A 17,711-nucleotide genomic window follows, 5' to 3' on the forward strand; every position below is an offset into this window, starting at 1 on the left:
GGTAGCCCGGGCCGGCGGCAGGCGCAGCGGCTAGGTGGTGTGACTGCTCGTGCGGTATGTTTGGTCCAGCCGCGCCACGCAATAGGGCGCGGCACTGCCGCGCCAGGGTCGGTGGCGCGGCAAGACCCGCCACGTCAGCGCCCCCCCCCCCGGCCGTCCCACGCCACGTCAGTCCTGTGCCGCGCCACCATGTATAGCGCGGCACAGGCATTTGGCAGCGCCAGGGCAATAGGCGCGGCCAAAAGTGTTAGTTTAAAAAAACCGACAGTATTAGATTTAAAATTATATTAAAAAAGGTTAAAATTAAAAAAAATCATCAGCCACAGCAGCCCACAGCCCGTGGGAATTGATGGAGACGACGACGACAACAACAGTCACCAGCACGCCGCGCGCGTCGCAATCCCGTTGGGTTTCAGGCGTCATAACTCTAAGCAGTACGCCGAGCTGCAGGTGGAGGGATGGGATAGGCCGGGCCGGTGGTGCGGCTGGGCTGGAGCCATCCTTGACCGAACCCTGTTTTTGCCCCGCGTCCTCCCTAACGCCCCAATTGGTTGGCTTGCGCTGCATTGCATCCCTGGGCATTGGCGACCAAGTTATGTATAAAGCCATGCCGCGCCGATGCAGCGTGCATGACCAACTAGAGGAACACAACTGTCCTGTCCTGTCCTGTCCACAGGACACACACGCCTTCATTTCATCGGCTGGCTCACGGACGAGTCCGTCTACAAAAAGCACAACATAGGCAGGGTAGGGCAGCAGTGAGCTGAGCTGAGCTGAGGGAAGGACACGTACGACAGAGTCGTTGCTAGCCCGGCCGCCGGAGCTCTCCATCTCTATCGCCGACGACATGGGTGCCGCGCTCTTGGCGTCTTGGCCATGGGACAACCTCGGCTTCTACAAGGTACGTACGATACGACGCCAAGCAGCTAGCTCTTGGGGACGATCGACATCGATTCGCGTGCTTAATAAAGCTTGCATGCATGCAGTACCTTCTGTACGGCCCGCTGGTGGGCAAGGCGGTGGCGTCACGGGCGTGGGAGGCGGCGAGCCCCGACCGCTGGATCCTCCTCCTGCTCCTCCTCTTCGGCCTCCGCGCCCTCACCTACCAGCTCTGGAGCTCGTACAGCAACATGCTCTTCGCCACGCGCCGCCGCCGCGTCGTCCGCGACGGCGTCGACTTCCACCAGATCGACAAGGAGTGGGACTGGTACGTCTACGTACGGCTAGCAGCTGGGCAGCAATCATCGATCGGAACATCTATCTTGGCTAGCTAGCTAGCTAGCTCTTGATGATCGATCAATAATCAACGCAAGCCGTGTCATGTCCTAATTCTTTTTCCTTATTGCCGCATGCATGCATGCAGGGACAACTTCCTGATCCTGCAAGTCCTGATGGCGTCCACGGCGCTGTACGCGTTCCCGTCGCTGCGCCACCTCCCACTCTGGCCGGACGCCCGGGGCCTCGCCGTCGCGGTCCTCGTCCACGCCTCGGCCACCGAGCCCCTGGCCTACGCGGCGCACAGGGCGTTCCACGGCGGCCGCCTCTACTCCCGGTACCACTCGCTGCACCACTCCACCAGGGTGCCGCAGCCGTTCACGGCCGGCCTCGCCACGCCGCTGGAGCACATGGTGCTGGCCGCGCTCATGGCGCTGCCCCTCGCGGCCGCGTGCGCGGCCGGGTGCGGCTCCGTCGCGCTCGCCTTCGCCTACGTGCTCGGCTTCGACTTCCTCCGCGCCATGGGACACTGCAACGTCGAGGTCATCCCCAGCTCGCTCTTCCAGGCGTTCCCGGTCCTCAGATACCTCATCTACAACCCGACGTACGTGTTGTTAATTGGCTCTCACACGACTCCCGGCTCTCGCTTCTTTCCTTACAGTCCTGAGTTCACCACTAGTCCACGATTTGACTGCCCCCACGTAGGTTCATTTGATGATAATGACTGCAAACCATATGCATCTACATCGATCTTTAGCTGAAGAGAAGAACCAAAAACAAAAAAAACAAAAAAAAAAACTTGATAGCGATGGCACTAGATGTGTGCACCTGCATGCGCCACGCCTACATATATATGAGACCTACGCAAGAATGATTGCATGGTGTCACTAGCTGATTCGTACATCCAACCAAACTGTACACACGGTAGTTAAGTAAATTGTTCTTAGTCTGATTGCTGCATCATTTCTAGCTCGATCTGCAATCACGTGCTGATTGATAACTGGATGCCTTTTAGTGACTTGTGATTCTGCCCAGGTGCTACCGGGTGCTGATACTGTTCACTCTCATGCATGATGCTGGCCCTTCTGTCTCTTGATGCTGCAGGTACCACGCGATCCACCACACCAAGAAGGAGGCCAATTTCTGTCTCTTCATGCCGCTGTTTGATCTGCTGGGTGGCACCATCGACCCGCAGTCGTGGGACATGCACAAGAAGATGAGCGCAGGTACACATGCACGTCTAGCTACCTAGCTTTTGCTTCATAATAACATCCTTTTGCATTGGTCAATTCTACACGTTTATTACGGTGGTCCATGACGTACATGTCACCAAACTAGTAGCCATGTATGGGTTCAAGAGATTTATTAGTTGGACCTCCAGTGATAGTCTGATACTCCTAGCTAATTAAGTAGTCCGAGATCTAGATGAGTAGACAGCCCAACTAGCTAGCCTCTTCTAGCTAGCTTTAATCGATAAAATGCACTGACCAGCTGTACATATATCTAGCTGCATGCATGTCCACAACAACAATATTCCTGATAAAATGCAACGGGACGTTTTGCGCCTTTTCTCAACAAAGAAAATTGCGTTTGCGGTTCTGCTGGGCGCTACAGCATCGCACGGGAAGCCCGACCACAAGTACGACATGTTTAGCTGTGTGTGAGATCAGTGGCGGAGCTGGGTGGGGGGGGGGGGGGGGGGGGTAGTTATAGACATAATCTTCTTTCTATATAAACATAGCTATACAATTCTAGTGGAGGAGTTTGTAAGCTAAATTAAATATATTAATAGACAAATTAATGCATATGCAGTCTACTATATGTTACCTGATGAGTGTAAGCTGTTACAAGATGAACTCCTGCTAATTATCATTTGTCCTTCTTAAGTAGAACAAGAGAGCTAAATAGACGTACTAAAGTAACAGACTAATATAAGTGAAATATTATAATGCAGTTGCATGCAAACATGGGAAACAACAGCAATACTCATTTGAAACGGCCAGATGAGCTAAACACAAATGCTAATTAAGTTTTGTAATAATGCGTTGAAATATACTCCTAGCATCATCAGGATGGAAGCAGCTAGAATTAAAAAGAAGCTAATGCAAGTTTAGTCACGGCGTAGATGAATGCGTGTAGCAGGGCATGCAGAGATGTGTGTGCGTAGTTGCAACTTTCAAGTGTGCATGCATGCTACTCAAGACACAGGTTCTCTTTGCAAATCTATCCTGAGCAAGTGGGGGCCGGCGCCCAGGATGGCCCTAACGTGGCTCCACCAGTGTGTGAGATTGACCAATGGCTAGTGGTTAGTGGTGCCTGTCTACTAATTTATTTGCATTGCATGCAATTAATAATGAACATGAAGAATTAATGCCCCACCCTAGTAGTACTATCTTACCAGGAATAGAGGAATACAAAAAAAAAACAAGATATAGTAAATAGTCAAAACTATAGAATTCTAATTAAAACATAGAAATTGATACTTTGAGATGTTTGAAATGGAGAAAAATAATACAGAACATGAGCAAGCATAGCAAGAGCGAGAGCAAAGATTCTTTCCCTTAGGTTGAAGAGATGGTTTTATTTCCTATGTTTTGCACTAATATGGTTTTCTTTTCTTCGAAAAGGAACTCAAGTTTCCTTTGTTCCAAACACTGATGTACTAATTCCTTTTATTTGGAATCGAATCTTCCAAAATTCCTTTGAAAATTGTTTGACCAAACATGGCCTAATAAATAAATAACTTACTTACCCTAAATCCAGTCCATTGTAGTCACCCAGAAAAGATACCACAACAAGACAGGCAGTTATTAATAGATCGAATATGACGTACTACTGATTGGTTTTGTTTCACATTATTAGCAGAAGGTTCTAATTCGAGGTGGGAAATGCATGTTGTTTCTAGAAAGGGAATTTTAACCCAAGGCCCCAAGCTCTTCTAGTTCTTCATCATTGCGCGACGCAACCCCCTCAGCAATTCGTCGCCGGAGAAATTAAAAACCACTCGATAATCGATATGACCAATTCATCATTTCTGTGGAGGACAGCGCATGCACGCGTGCATGCAGCGCCGAGACGGACACGGCCGGCCGGCGAAAAGATGAGCTCGCTGTCAGCATCCGGCAGATGGGAATGGGACGATATGCCATCAGCCGCAATGAAGGCGCTAGCCTGGTGATTGGCGCGTACGTCGCCCTCTTCCTCGCCGTCGCCGTCGCCAGCACCTCTCCGTCTCTGAACCTCAACTTGGTATTGCCGAGGAGTAGGAGGAGAGCAGGCGGTTGGGAACGGCCGGGCCCGGCGCGCGCCGGCCGACGTGGTCCGATAGCGAGATCTATCAAACTGCAGAGGCAACCGCCGGGGCCAGCGTCGTCCAGGTGTCGCCGGCCTAGCGCTAGCGGCGGGGCTGGCATGGTGAGGTCGCAGGTCGCCGCCACTAGCCAGTAGGTGGGATGTCACTCACAACAGAATCGATCGGCAACGCTACGAGCCTCCGACCCCTGCTGGCCGCTGCTGACATCCGTCCCGACGCTGACGCTTGTCGATCTGCGTTGACTCTCTGATGCGACTCCTCGTCCTCGATGGAGCAGGTGTGGACGAGGTGCCGGACTTCGTGTTCCTGGCGCACGTGGTGGACGTGATGCAGTCGCTGCACGTGCCCTTCGTCCTGCGGACCTTCGCCTCCACGCCATTCTCCGTGCAGCTCTTCCTGCTGCCCATGTGGCCCTTCGCCTTCCTCGTCATGCTCGCCATGTGGGTCTGGTCCAAGACCTTCGTCATCTCCTGCTACAACCTCCGCGGACGGCTGCACCAGATTTGGGCGGTCCCCAGATACGGCTTCCAGGTTCGTTTCCTGTGTTGTGTTGTGATGATGGTGTGTTTTAGGTGGTGTTTAGTCGCTGCCCCATCGAATGTTTGGACATATACATAGAGTATTAAATATAGACTAATTACATAGTTTGTGACTAATTTGCGAGACAAATCTTTTAAGCTTAATTAGTCCATGACTTGACAATGTGATGCTACAGTAAACATATGCTAATGATGGATTAATTAGGCTTAAAAAATTCATCTCGTGGAGTACTGACGGATTATGTAATTTGTTTTTTATTAATATCCGAATACTCCATATAACATCCTCCTGATACACCTCCTAAATTTTAGTCATTGGATCCCAACACCAGCTTAATCTTTGGTCTCTGCATTGCCTGCACTGCAGTACTTCTTGCCGTTTGCCAAGGACGGCATCAACAAGCAGATCGAGCTCGCCATCCTCAGGGCCGACAAGATGGGCGTCAAGGTCCTCAGCCTTGCAGCCCTAAACAAGGTATATATACGTGTATTAATCTATGGAGCCTTAGCTCCTCATGATCTGGAGCTGGAGCTGCCCAATCTAAGACATGTTGGCTTGTGCAGAACGAGGCGCTGAACGGCGGCGGCACGCTGTTCGTGAACAAGCACCCGGACCTTCGCGTGCGCGTCGTCCACGGCAACACGCTGACGGCGGCGGTGATCCTGAACGAGATCCCCAAGGGCACGGCGGAGGTGTTCCTGACGGGCGCCACGTCCAAGCTCGGCAGGGCCATCGCGCTGTACCTGTGCAAGAAGAGGGTCCGCGTCATGGTATATATGCATCGTGCCCTGGCGTACATGCATCTAGCTCCATCATCGACCCACCACCCAACTAACAATAGTACTAATAAACACGCACGCAATGCAACGCACGTGTGCTACGTGCTTTAATTATTTGCAGATGATGACCCTGTCGACGGAGCGGTTCCAGAAGATCCAGAAGGAGGCGCCGGCGGAGTTCCAGCAGTACCTGGTGCAGGTGACCAAGTACCGGTCCGCGCAGCACTGCAGAACGTGGATCGTCGGCAAGTGGCTGTCGCCGCGGGAGCAGCGGTGGGCGCCACCGGGCACGCACTTCCACCAGTTCGTCGTGCCGCCCATCATCGGCTTCCGCCGGGACTGCACCTACGGCAAGCTCGCCGCCATGCGCCTCCCCAAGGACGTGCAGGGCCTGGGCGCCTGCGAGTACTCGCTGGAGCGCGGGGTGGTGCACGCGTGCCACGCCGGCGGCGTCGTCCACTTCCTCGAGGGTTACACGCACCACGAGGTGGGCGCAATCGACGTCGACCGCATCGGCGTCGTCTGGGAGGCCGCGCTCAAGCACGGACTCCGGCCCGCATGATCCGATCCGTTTCGTGGCCCGGCTCCAGCGCCTCTACTGTACGAACCAGGCCGAAACGCACGGGCCTGGCTTTGTCACTTTCCCTTTGTTTTCCAAGTTCATCATTGGGTGTGGATCGGTGGTTCCTGGACATTCAATTTTCTTTTCTTTTTCTTCTTCCATCCACAATATGTATACTGTAAACTATACAATCTATATATACCATATACAAGAGAGAAATTAAAGGATGTAATGAGAGAAAATACAAGAGGTGGTAAAAACATATCTACATCTATAATATTGTTTTTTGATGGGACTATATCTATAATATTAAAAGCAAATCCTTTCAACTTTTTTTATTCTCTCCACCATATGCTTGGCATCGAGTTTTTTAGGCACAAGAATAGAGTTGGACGTGTTCAACGAGTTAAAGTATTGGTCACTCGTGCTGTCTAATTGGTTGAACGCTGTTGTGAGGTCATCTTTGATTATGTCCCAGCAATCCTGGAAGAATAGGCCTATGAAGGTTGTGCTTGGTTTGAAGAATGAGGTGGTCCATCGTCTACTCATTTCTTACTTTTTTTGTTTGGTTTGTGAAATGGAATAGGTTGATGCATCATCATCTCATTCCTTACAAGCTAATAATTAATACTAGTATAAGGAATGGTGTCATTCCACAAAATTTGAGAAATGAACTCACATGATGCACCACCTCACCTAGAATGGAGTGGCTCCTCAAACCAAACACCCTAGTTGTCCAGGCCTGATGCTGTCTCTCAGTCATACAAAGAATTGTCTCCTTTATCTCATCATGTGAGAAGAGGGACTCTAGGGGAGGAAAGATCATGTTGCTGGTACCCTAAAAAAGCCCAATTGAAGGTTGCATCGCTAATTCCCGAGAATCCCAAGTGTTGTTGGAAGTGGTCCGATGTTACCTTCACTTTGTCCTCATGGGCCTACACGAACCAATTATTAGTTTGTAGGCAGTGGATGTGTTTTTTCTAGGTCTTAAGTTCGCACAAAGCTAGAATACTTTAGTGTTTGCATCCCCTCAACTCATATAGGTAAGTTGAGATCTTTGGCTGCGGGCTCTTGGTTTTTCAACTACTGCAAGTCCCAAGGATTGATTCTCTAGCTTTTTGAGCAGATCGAGTTCCTCGAGGCGAGGAGCCTTTCTTCTTGGGGGATTTCGAGACAAATAATCACTATTATAGACAGAAATTTTATCAACAACATTTTTCAGTGTCGGTTTTGTTAAAGCCGTTGGTGAAAATATATCACTGTCGGTTTGAAACAAAATCGGCGATGAAAATTATTTTCAATGTTGGTTCTTGTCCCAAAACAACGGTGAAAATGGGTTTCACAGCCGGTTCAGGAGAAGACCCGATGGTAAAAAAAATTGCCCGAAGCAACTTGCATTTGTCTCTCTTCACCACTGCGTGTGTTTTCTCTAGGTCTATGATAGGTGGGACCTGTGTGTCAACGTGTTGTCCAGCAAATGGTCAGCCATAGAGCACGCAAATCCTTAGCCCCACTGCAACCTCTCTATGATCCTTGTGTCTCCATTCCTTCCTCCTCTCTCCGTGTGAACATAGAAACACTTCTATCTCTCCCTTCCTCCCCTTGGCTTCTAGCGACAGTCCACTAGTGCAGGGCTCAAGCCGAGGGCCCCACAGCAATGCCCTACACAAGGGCGTGACTGCACCTCCCAATACGTGGGTCTAGGCAGAGGCCTCCCGCATGGTAGCACATGGGCCTCGACACGTGGCTCTTCGGTGCATGAGTTGATCTCATCCTCTCTCCCTCCTGTCTCAATCTCCCTCACCCCGCCTCTCTCTCTCTCTCAAACCTGGCGGCGGCAGCGGGCCGGGAAAGGATACGGCAATGGGCCAGGGTGAGGAGACATTGATGTGGGTTTAGTGGGTGATGGTGTAGGCAATGACTACTGCGGAGGGGACGACATGGCATCGGTTGGATAGAAGCGGGCTCAGTATGCTAGCAGCTAGGTTTCTTTTGTTTTTTTCTGATTATGACTGCCGACATATATAAGGAGCCAATAGTGATCATCATTTTCACCGCTATTTTTAACCAAGGGTGGTGAAGCTTATTATCACTGTCCACTTTCATGTTGAAGGGCAAAACTAGTGGTGTTGAAATTGTTGTGGTAGTGAAAGCTCCTTTACCATGTCTAGTTTCATTCTCCACCAATCTTTGTTTCGCTCCACTTCATGATGGCTTTAGCGGCTCGTGTTAGATTTATGTTTAACTGTTTTAGGGGTTGTGATGATCTCACCGCCTTCCATGTGCATCTAGAAGTTTTCAAACTAGAAGAAAATTGTTTGGTATTAGGCTTGTCTCACCTTGGAGAAGTAAGGGTGTGTAGTTAGATATGATAGAAGGCAATGGGTGTATGTAGCAGGTGGGGGAAGAGAAGCTCCCAATCCATTGTATAGAAGACTCTGTCAATTCTATTCATGGTTGGGTTGTCTTGACCATTTCTCCAAGTGAAACAACGGTCGTCAAGGCGACGATTGAAGTTTGTGTTGGTTTTATCCGCAGCCTGGTTGACGAGGTTAAAGTCACGTAACACCAACCACTAGTCACAAACTAGGTTTGCCAGGTCCTTCATCAGCATCTGCTACATGTTAGAGGTTTTGAAGCCTATTTTTCCCTATGAATGTTGCAACTCCCACTACGACACATTAGTGACGATTCAAGATGCATATTAGTGATGGGTAAAGTAAGCATATCTAAATTCATGTCTCTAAAAATGTACTCGTCTCTGATGTTTTACCTCACAAAGATGGGCTTGAATGAGGCACGTCTCTGAAAATATTCAGAGATGGTTATTGAATTGACGAGTCTCTGATATGTGAACATTAGAGATGGGTACTATTGTTATGTGGCTCTGGCAAAATAGGCAGAGACGCCTGGTAGATAGATGCATCTCTAATCCTGCATCTATGGCCTTTCTTGTTTTAGCGTCACTGATGTATGTGTCTCTTTTTTTGCGTTCATGTTGTACTGTCGATCATTCATCCCACACAAAACAATAAAAAGTCCATGCATTTTGGTAACATGTTAAATGAAGGATGAAATCGTTGTATCCAAATAGTCTATTACTTGAGTAATAACTAGTTCACTCATGGAATCTTTAAAAGGAAAACTGAACAGGAACAGCTCCAAAAACTGAATAAAACCAAACTCTAGGGATCCTTGTTCTTCAAGCCAACAGGCTAAACACCACTGACCATAACAATGGCTTGGCTTCACCTGCAAACTAACTGCCATATGCACCACACATATTGGATCCAAACTAACTCCCATATGTACCATTCACATAGGAGCCACAAACATACTATTGCTGAGGAGCACAATCATGAAGAGATGAGTAAGCAAGAAATATTCTCCCCTCCTCCCCTTGATGAATGTACAACCGCAACAGATTTTGAGCTCAAAACCTCTAATCGTGCGTGGACGATGTTGCAGTGGAGCACGTACGGCGAAGTTGCCAGAAGGTGACCCTCCCAAATCACACCCCGTACATGGCTGAGACCCTCCGCAAGACAGTCAGCTTGAGCTCGAGGATGCAGATGTAGTCGGCCGTCCGCCGGAGCAACACGCCCACATCGGCGTCCTGGGCGTCAGGGACGATCTTTTTCAGCTCCCTGAGCCTCCTCAGAGCCACATGCTGGAAAGGCCTCCTGCTCATCCGCGACGCCACGCCTTTGTTCTTCTTCTTCCCCACCGTGAACATGACTTTGCTTCTCATATATATCTCCCCGGAGAAGTGGCTCGGTTACGAACTAGTTAAGATTAAGATGTGTAGCTAGATCTGCAGGATGTGTGGTGTGTGTATGACTCGGCAAGGAGGCATTTATAGGGGAGAGAGGCGAAGGATATTTCACTTGGCCATGTGGGAGGACCTTGGTTCTGCACTTCTGCTAATCAGTAGACTGAGCTGTCAGCCTGGAAGCATAGCTCTCACAAGGCATGGCTTGTTACTGTGCTTGTCTGACATGCATGGATAGATAGATCAGGGAAACGTCTGGTGTGTACGTACGTCCATGCTTTTATCAAATTTTTACAGATTTTTCATCAAAAGGTTTATTCCAGATTTCAAGACGATTACTCTGGCAAAGCAATTCTCAATCCACCTCGTGATTTGTCCATGCAGTTGTAATTTTTACTCACTTCGGCTTAGACACCAAACTTGCGCAAACATGATTACATGAGGCCCTGCTGAGCTGTCTTAATTTACTATGACGAACAATAGAGTGCACCCTCTGTTCTTTCTCACCTGAAATGCACGCAGGCGAACTTAAGACAAATCTTCTTGTCCTAATAATCGTAATCATCATCAAGCTGTTAGCATTATTTGCAATGATTGGAGGAATTCCCATGTGATCTTTGCCAACTTGCCGCATGTAAACTGCAATAATCTGCAACTGGATGATATATAATTCGTCGGTGTGGCCAGCTTGGGGCCTTGGACACATTGATAGAGAATGAGTGTATCTTATAAGTGAGCAAACACTCACCAATTGTATATGTCACTTTGTTGTCGTATTTTGGCATGTTGATATATCCAACTGATAAATGTAATTCCTTGCGTCGATTTTATTGAAGAAAATTCACAAGCCGTCGTCAGGTCTCTGGGTTTGGGGCCATATCTAAAATGGAAATGAAAGAAAGATTGATCGATTGATCTGGCCGTTGGCGACACTACATGTGACCCTTACATCTCACCAATCACCACTGCTATGCATGCTCTGTTGCTAGATAGGAACATGGGCTTGTTGCACCCAAGCACTGCTTGCAGAACACAGGGACGGCAGACGCAAATGCCTCTGCATTTTGTAGAAACACTGACAAACTACGTGGAGCGTACGTGTAGCTAACGCATGCATGTGCCAGCTCTGAGGTGCCGATCATTTGATTGTTTTTTTTTCCAATCAAATTTCAGTTCGGAGATAATCTTTTGAATTCGGATCACATCGGCACGCCATTTTAATTTGCATTCTATGATTGATCGAGCTTCATCGATCGCCACAAGGAGCAGCAGGCCATGAAAACTACTCGTTTCCATGCGGTGTGTGCGAGTTGGCGAACTGTCAAGGGCCTATATGGCAGGAATCGGTTCAATTTCACAGGAAAATCGTTGGCATGGAGAAAAAATTTCGAATTCCAAGCAGACCCTGAATGGATTATTTCTGGCATAGTGTCTTCTTCACTTGTCGGATCGGATGCATGCATGTCACGTAATACGTCTGTCGGTCACTCGGTCTGAACAACCCTGCAGATGAAATTGGTGTGAACGTAACTGCGATTGTATTATAGCAGTTCGTTACTTATAAAGTAAAGATAATTTGCTATCAAAGATAGTAGTTAATATTATAGACGAAGTCAAAATCCTGGTACTTTTGGCCCAATGTGGGACCAGCTTTTCCATCAAATTGCAGGCGATGCTTCACTGATAAGTGTTCCCATAGGCACACCACTACTGTTGTTCCAAGCAATCAGGGCTGCAAAGTACAATGCTAGCAAGATAGCTACTGTGTAATGAACAGTGAAGGGCTCCCGATCTGAGCAGGCACGAGATGAAACACCAGCTCGTTCTTGACACCTTTTCTGTTTCTGAAGCTACAGTTTGAAGCCGATGAGATTTGACAAAGAAGTAACCGCGCGATTAGCTAGCTAGCAACAACTGCAGCATCACTTTTGGTTTTAAGTTACTACACTGCATGCGGTAGATCTACGTCGGAATTTAACCTACACACACGTTTGCGCAGCGCATGCATGCATGCATGGGCAGAGCATGCAGGTGTGCAATAATCAAGTAGGATTGAGGGCAGACAGCTGCAGCGTGTGAATGACAATTCGAGTGCTGATCGATCAAATCTTGCAGGATATGGATATATATGCATGCAAAAGGTCATTGCATTGAGGACGGATGGGTGGTAGATTCGGTGTAGCCTTTCGAGCCAGGACCCAGCCGGCGGCTCTTGAGAGTTTCAGAGGAGCTACTAGGGCGACGTGGATCAACCGCCTTCGCTCAACCACGCATGTGCTGACGATCTAGTGATGCTTTGATTGATTGATGATCCATTATGCAAGATGGAGTTCACCGACGGTTAAGATCACGCCACTCAGTTCATCAATTGGTGTAGCCGTCCGTTCTATGTCGACATATACAGGCCATACACCTATGTCGACTTGATGTGACAAGCAGCTCGCTCAGCACGCATGTGATTGATTTTGAGAAAATAGACGATGGAATGGTTCCGTCCATGATTTTTTTTTACGAGACGATCCCATTTGCTTGTTCGGTTTGGAGTACAAGAGTAACCCCAAATTTTTGTTTGTTTTGTGGAATAGGGATAATGAGAATGTGCGAACACAAGGTTGATATGTGCCCTTTTGGTTCGGATTTGTGATAAGTGATTGTCAACGTGATTCACGTTTTGGGTTGAGTTTATGAACTAACCATGGCGTGAGTTGACTTGTGCAACATGTCTCTTGGCTAGTGGTGCGCGGCTGTGGAGATCATAGGCGGTGGTCGACGGCGAGGTGAAGGTCAAGTAGGGACGTGCCGTGCCAATGGACCGGGAGCGGTGAAGGACGGACGTGAGGCTTAGATCGAGGGACCAGGAGGCCGGGTGGCCAGCCGTGGTGGCTGACATCGGGGACATCAACAAGCGCAAGTGTACATGGAAGTGACCGTGTTGACCGAGTCAAGACGGCGGATGTGCGAGTCGAGCAGGGCTAAGGAGGACTTGGCGGCCGGCCGATCGAGGACGGCGGTGACACGTGTCGAGTGGCGGAGGATGCGTATGGAGTACGCTACTCGCGGGCAGTTTGATGGTTTGGGCCTCAAAACCATTGGTGGCCGGTTTCATGGGTTTGGGCCTCAAAACCCGGACGGAGGTTCCGAGGAAGAACGGACGGCACGTGGCGGCATTGAGGAGTTCGCGTCGAGGCGAAGCGAAGCTATCTCATGAAGGGCACGGTGGCCGTCGGATGAAGATTATCTCGGGTTGGACTATAGTGCCCTCGGGTTAAGTTGTTCGACTCAAAAATATTTAAGGGCAAAACTGGAATTGTGTAATAGCCCTGTTAAATAGGATGAAGGAGCTCCTATCTCCCCTACCTCTTTCATTTTGCTTCATCCTTCTCTAGGTTTTCCCCTCCCCTTAGGTTTTCTTATGAGAGAGGTCCATAAATTGGAGAATTTGTGTAAGAACCAAAGATTGCAGCGGGAATGGAGGCCCTAACCTCTTCGTGTCCTTCGGGATTCGTGAATTGCGTTCATGTTCTTCCTTTCCCCCTTATCTAGTGTGGTTCGATTAGTCATTTTAAGACCGTTTTGATTCGTTCCTTTTACACTAAGGTGAACTAGGACGTGAGTTAGGCCTTTCCACCGAGGGATTTCAACTAATTCCTCACGAGTTCATAGATCAGGGCGAATCAAGCTCTAGGGTTGGAAAACCGGTGTTTTTCTTGTTCATCTAATTTCTCGTTGATTGGCTTCAAATTGGGCGATGATCTCCTAGAGGTAGCTCACCTATTCCTTTGTGACCATGTGGTTAAAATCTAGTGGCAATTGGTTTTGATTTGACCGCAAATCGAACAGATTTTGGTTGGAGACGATTTTTGGGCGATCTGTTATGTGCTGTTTCGTGACTCCCGGACAGTCTGGGGTTTACCTGCGGATAATCCACCACTCGGGTTTTAGCCTCGTCCAGAACCTGTTTTTCAACTTCGGTTTTCGCTGATTTGAGCCGCGGACAGTCTGCCCCTTGGTCCTGGACTGTCCGGCGTTCATTTTTTGCTAGCATACAGAATCTGTTCCTTCGGTTCGGTTTTCTAATTTTTGAAATGCGGACAGTCTAGGGAACTGTAGCGGACCAGGGGTACTGTAGCAGACTGTTTGAGCTGCTGTAGCAGACAGTCCATCGTTCCCTGTTTTGTGCTGTTCGGTCCGTTTCTCACTCATCCGTGCTCCGATTCGAGTTCCATCTTTTACGTTGGGTTTCTAGCAATCTAGGGAACTTCTCTAGGTTCTCTTGACACTCGGTGGCTCGTGTTTTTATTGCTTTTGGTTATGTGCCTTTTGGGGTCGATTTTGGAACAATGGTCGAAAGTTTCAAAAGAAATTTAAGGCTCCCATCCCCCCCTCCCCCGCTGGTCGCCATTTTTGGTCCTTCAATTGGTATCGAAGCCGGTTAAGGATCATTCCACCTTAAGCGATCCGTGATCCACGAAGGCGACATGGAGCGTCGTTCCGACAAACCACCGTTCTTTCGATGGAACAAACTACCCCTATTGGAAGATTCGCATGTTGACGCATCTTCAGGGAATTGATTGGAAAGTTTGGGAGATTTGTGAGAATGCTATTTATGTTGTGCTTGATGCTCGCAACACTCAGGATCAAATTGATCAACACAACGCAAATATCAAGGCTCGCAATGTTCTCTTTTTGAGTCTTTCGCTTTCTAAGTTTCAGAGCTATCACGAGGGAACCACACATATCAAAAACAGACTCTTTGAGACATACAAGTGAGAGTATGTGAACTTCTCTTAGTTGGATGGAGAGTCTATCGATGCCATGTTCTCTCGCTTTCAGACAATTGTGAACAAGATGCGGGCAAACAAGCCACAACTACCTTATGATGATTATGAGAGGGCACTCAAGTTACTATATGCCCTAGATCGGAAGGTTTGGGATGTGAAGGCGTTCGCTATCATTGAGTCCGCGAACTACGACACCCTCACCGTGAATGAGCTTTTCAGCAAGCTCAAGTCCATTGAGATTGATTACCAGACCCAAGCCAAGATCAAGAACCCCTCTACACCGACTATGGCTTTGGTCTCACATAACGACTCAAGTTCTTCAGCTAACCCTTCACAGATGTCGTTTGCCTTGTCTTCTTTGGTGTCTGTCACAGAGGAGTAGTTGGAGGCCCTTGGGGACGATGTGCTGGTACTGGTCATCAGCCGGTTCTCACGGTTTCACAACAAACGCTTGAATCGCCAACGCGGTGGTGGTCCAAAGGAAGGATGCTATGGCTGTGGAGACCCCAACCACTTTGTCGCCCACTGCCCCAAGAAGAACATGCACTCCTCCAACAAGTATGACTCTAGCAAGCGTAAGGACAAGCACGAGTACACCTCCAGCAAGCACAAGTCAAAGGGAGAATTCGACAAGGAGGAGCTCAAGAAGATGTACCTCAAGAAGGCCAAGGCCCAGGAGCGCGCCTTCCTTGCCTCCCTCAGTGACCTCGACAACGACACCGATGATGACCGCTCTTCTTCCCCCTCAAGCGACGATGAGTCTGAGAGGAAGCGTGAGGACAATCCGACTGGACTATGCTTCGTCGCTAGTTCCACCCACGGAGGGTTTTGCACTATGGCGGTCGATGCCGAGGTGAAGGCTAGCAAGGACGTGGCTCCCATCAACGATGACACTACTAAGGTAACACCTTCCATCGACTATCTTGTTGCTGAGCTTAAAACCATGAATGACACCTTATTTAACCAAGATAAGCTATTGAAGCATGTTGCCCGTGAGAGTAAAGAGTTTAAGGACAAGCTAGAAATTGCACTGAAGGAGCTTGAGGAAGCTAAGAAGCTTGCTGTAGTAGTGTCTGACGAGGTTGAGTGTGATGAGTGTGCTGTTCACATGTCCAACCTTACCGATTTGCAGTCAAAGTGTGTTGCTTTGCTTGATGAGAATGATGAGTTGAAGTCTAGGTCTGGCTTGTTGGGTATGTGCAAGTTCTGCTCAGGCTTGCAATTTGAGCTGATAGAGAAGGTTGCTAGGATCTCTTTGCTTGAGAAGGCCAGTTCAGATAACACTGCTGCTAGGTGTGCACGCTATGAGGGTTTGGAGCTAGAGCTTGAGTCCTACAGGCATGACAAGATGAGAACCGAGGAAGACAACACAAACCTCTGGTCCATCTTGAGCTAGGTGTCCTGCAGTGAGCCACAGTTGGACATGATGATGAGCCAGTTCAGGCGGGGAACTGGTGTGAACTGGTGCATCGGGTGTAGGCTTTGCTATAGGTGGGAAAGGTGAAAATCTCTATGGCAAGATTAGATAATACAGTGGATTGAAACCAAGTGAGAAACCTACCACTACTCCCAAATTGATCAAGATCACTCCACCTGAGCCCACTTTGCCTACCACCAAAGATGGAGTGTTTGAAGAACCTCTAAAAGCTCCACCCTAGAAACAAGTTTGGGTTCCAAAACCTAACCATCTCAAGAACCCACTTGATACTCTACCAAACATCTCTGAGGATCCCCTTTCTAAAGCCAAAAAGCCACCAAGACTGAATCATACCCAAATAGAGTGAGCCAACAACCTCCTAAGAGAGAGGTGAGATATCACTGTGACTACTGCCATAGGGTTGGTCATCTTGCTGAGTTTTGCTTTAGGAGGAAGAGAGATGAGCGATGAGAGTATGAGTTGAACAACCGGAACATGTACCGCCTTCCCCATGGCGTACATGTGCCGCTCGTTCAGAGGTGTAGTGCTAGGCCTAGAGGTGCAATGCCTCATGGTGCTAGGCCTCAGGTTGCGAGACCATGCGGTGGTCGTGCCCTGCATGGTTTAGGTCATGATCAATATGACTTTGGACCTCGCGGCAGTGGCTTTTAGTCCTACAGCTCTAGCGAACCATGTGTTTCCCCCATGTGGTGACCGCTTTCCTCAAATGGGACATGGTATGATTGGTGTTTTTCCTAACACTTTCTAGGACAAATGAGACAACACTAGTATCCTTCACAGTTTACTAACCCTAATGTTGTGCCATTTGCTCATCCCATGTCTTTCTATTGATGCAGGACGGAGGCCTGGAGAACACATGGCTCATTGATTTTGGATGTTCGTGCCACATGACTGGAAGTTCAAAATGGTTCTCCAGCCTTGACCTCATGTAATGTAAGGAGTACATCACTTTCGGGGACAATAGCAAAGGTAAGGTGCTTTCTCGTAGGACCATTCGGGTCAATGAGAGTTTTTGTCTTGAAGGATGTTGCTTTGGTTTCAAATTTGCATTTCAATTTGCTTTTAGTTTCACAACTCCCTCAGGATGGCTTTGAAGTGTGCTTTAAGACTGGCTTGTCTTGAGTCCTTGATCCTTAGGGAAATCTTGTTTGCTAGATTGTTCCTTTTGGCCATGTCTTTTGAGCTAATTTTTCTCACTCATTTGGCTGTTCTCAATGTTTGGTGGTCGGATCCTCCTCTGGGCTTTGGAAGTGGCATAGGAGACTGGGTCACTTGAGCTTTGACTTACTAGCTAGGTTGAGCTCACTTGAT

General features: G+C 48.5%; 1 protein-coding gene across 1 annotated transcript; it reads left to right on the forward strand.

The window, feature by feature from the left end:
• The first annotated feature begins 621 nt into the window (after positions 1-621).
• LOC136549865 (very-long-chain aldehyde decarbonylase GL1-1) lies at positions 622-6,722 on the forward strand. Its single transcript, XM_066541288.1, has 8 exons — positions 622-901; positions 987-1,207; positions 1,364-1,819; positions 2,320-2,441; positions 4,806-5,059; positions 5,435-5,542; positions 5,632-5,838; positions 5,969-6,722. Exons 1-8 carry the CDS (start codon positions 848-850, stop codon positions 6,407-6,409), a joined length of 1,863 nt encoding a protein of 620 aa, XP_066397385.1. The 5' UTR covers positions 622-847; the 3' UTR covers positions 6,410-6,722.
• The last annotated feature ends 10,989 nt before the right edge of the window (positions 6,723-17,711 follow it).

The sequence above is a fragment of the Miscanthus floridulus genome, chromosome 4 (genome assembly GCF_019320115.1).
Source record: "Miscanthus floridulus cultivar M001 chromosome 4, ASM1932011v1, whole genome shotgun sequence".
NCBI classification, from domain to species: domain Eukaryota; kingdom Viridiplantae; phylum Streptophyta; class Magnoliopsida; order Poales; family Poaceae; genus Miscanthus; species Miscanthus floridulus.

Bases quoted from the DNA above. Each gene is read 5' to 3' on its own strand.
- LOC136549865 (XM_066541288.1), top strand. From the start codon at position 848: ATGGGTGCCGCGCTCTTGGCGTCTTGGCCATGGGACAACCTCGGCTTC. The intron at 1,208-1,363 runs GTACGTCTACGT...GCATGCATGCAG, and splicing joins ATCGACAAGGAGTGGGACTG to GGACAACTTCCTGATCCTGC. The intron at 2,442-4,805 runs GTACACATGCAC...TCGATGGAGCAG, and splicing joins GCACAAGAAGATGAGCGCAG to GTGTGGACGAGGTGCCGGAC.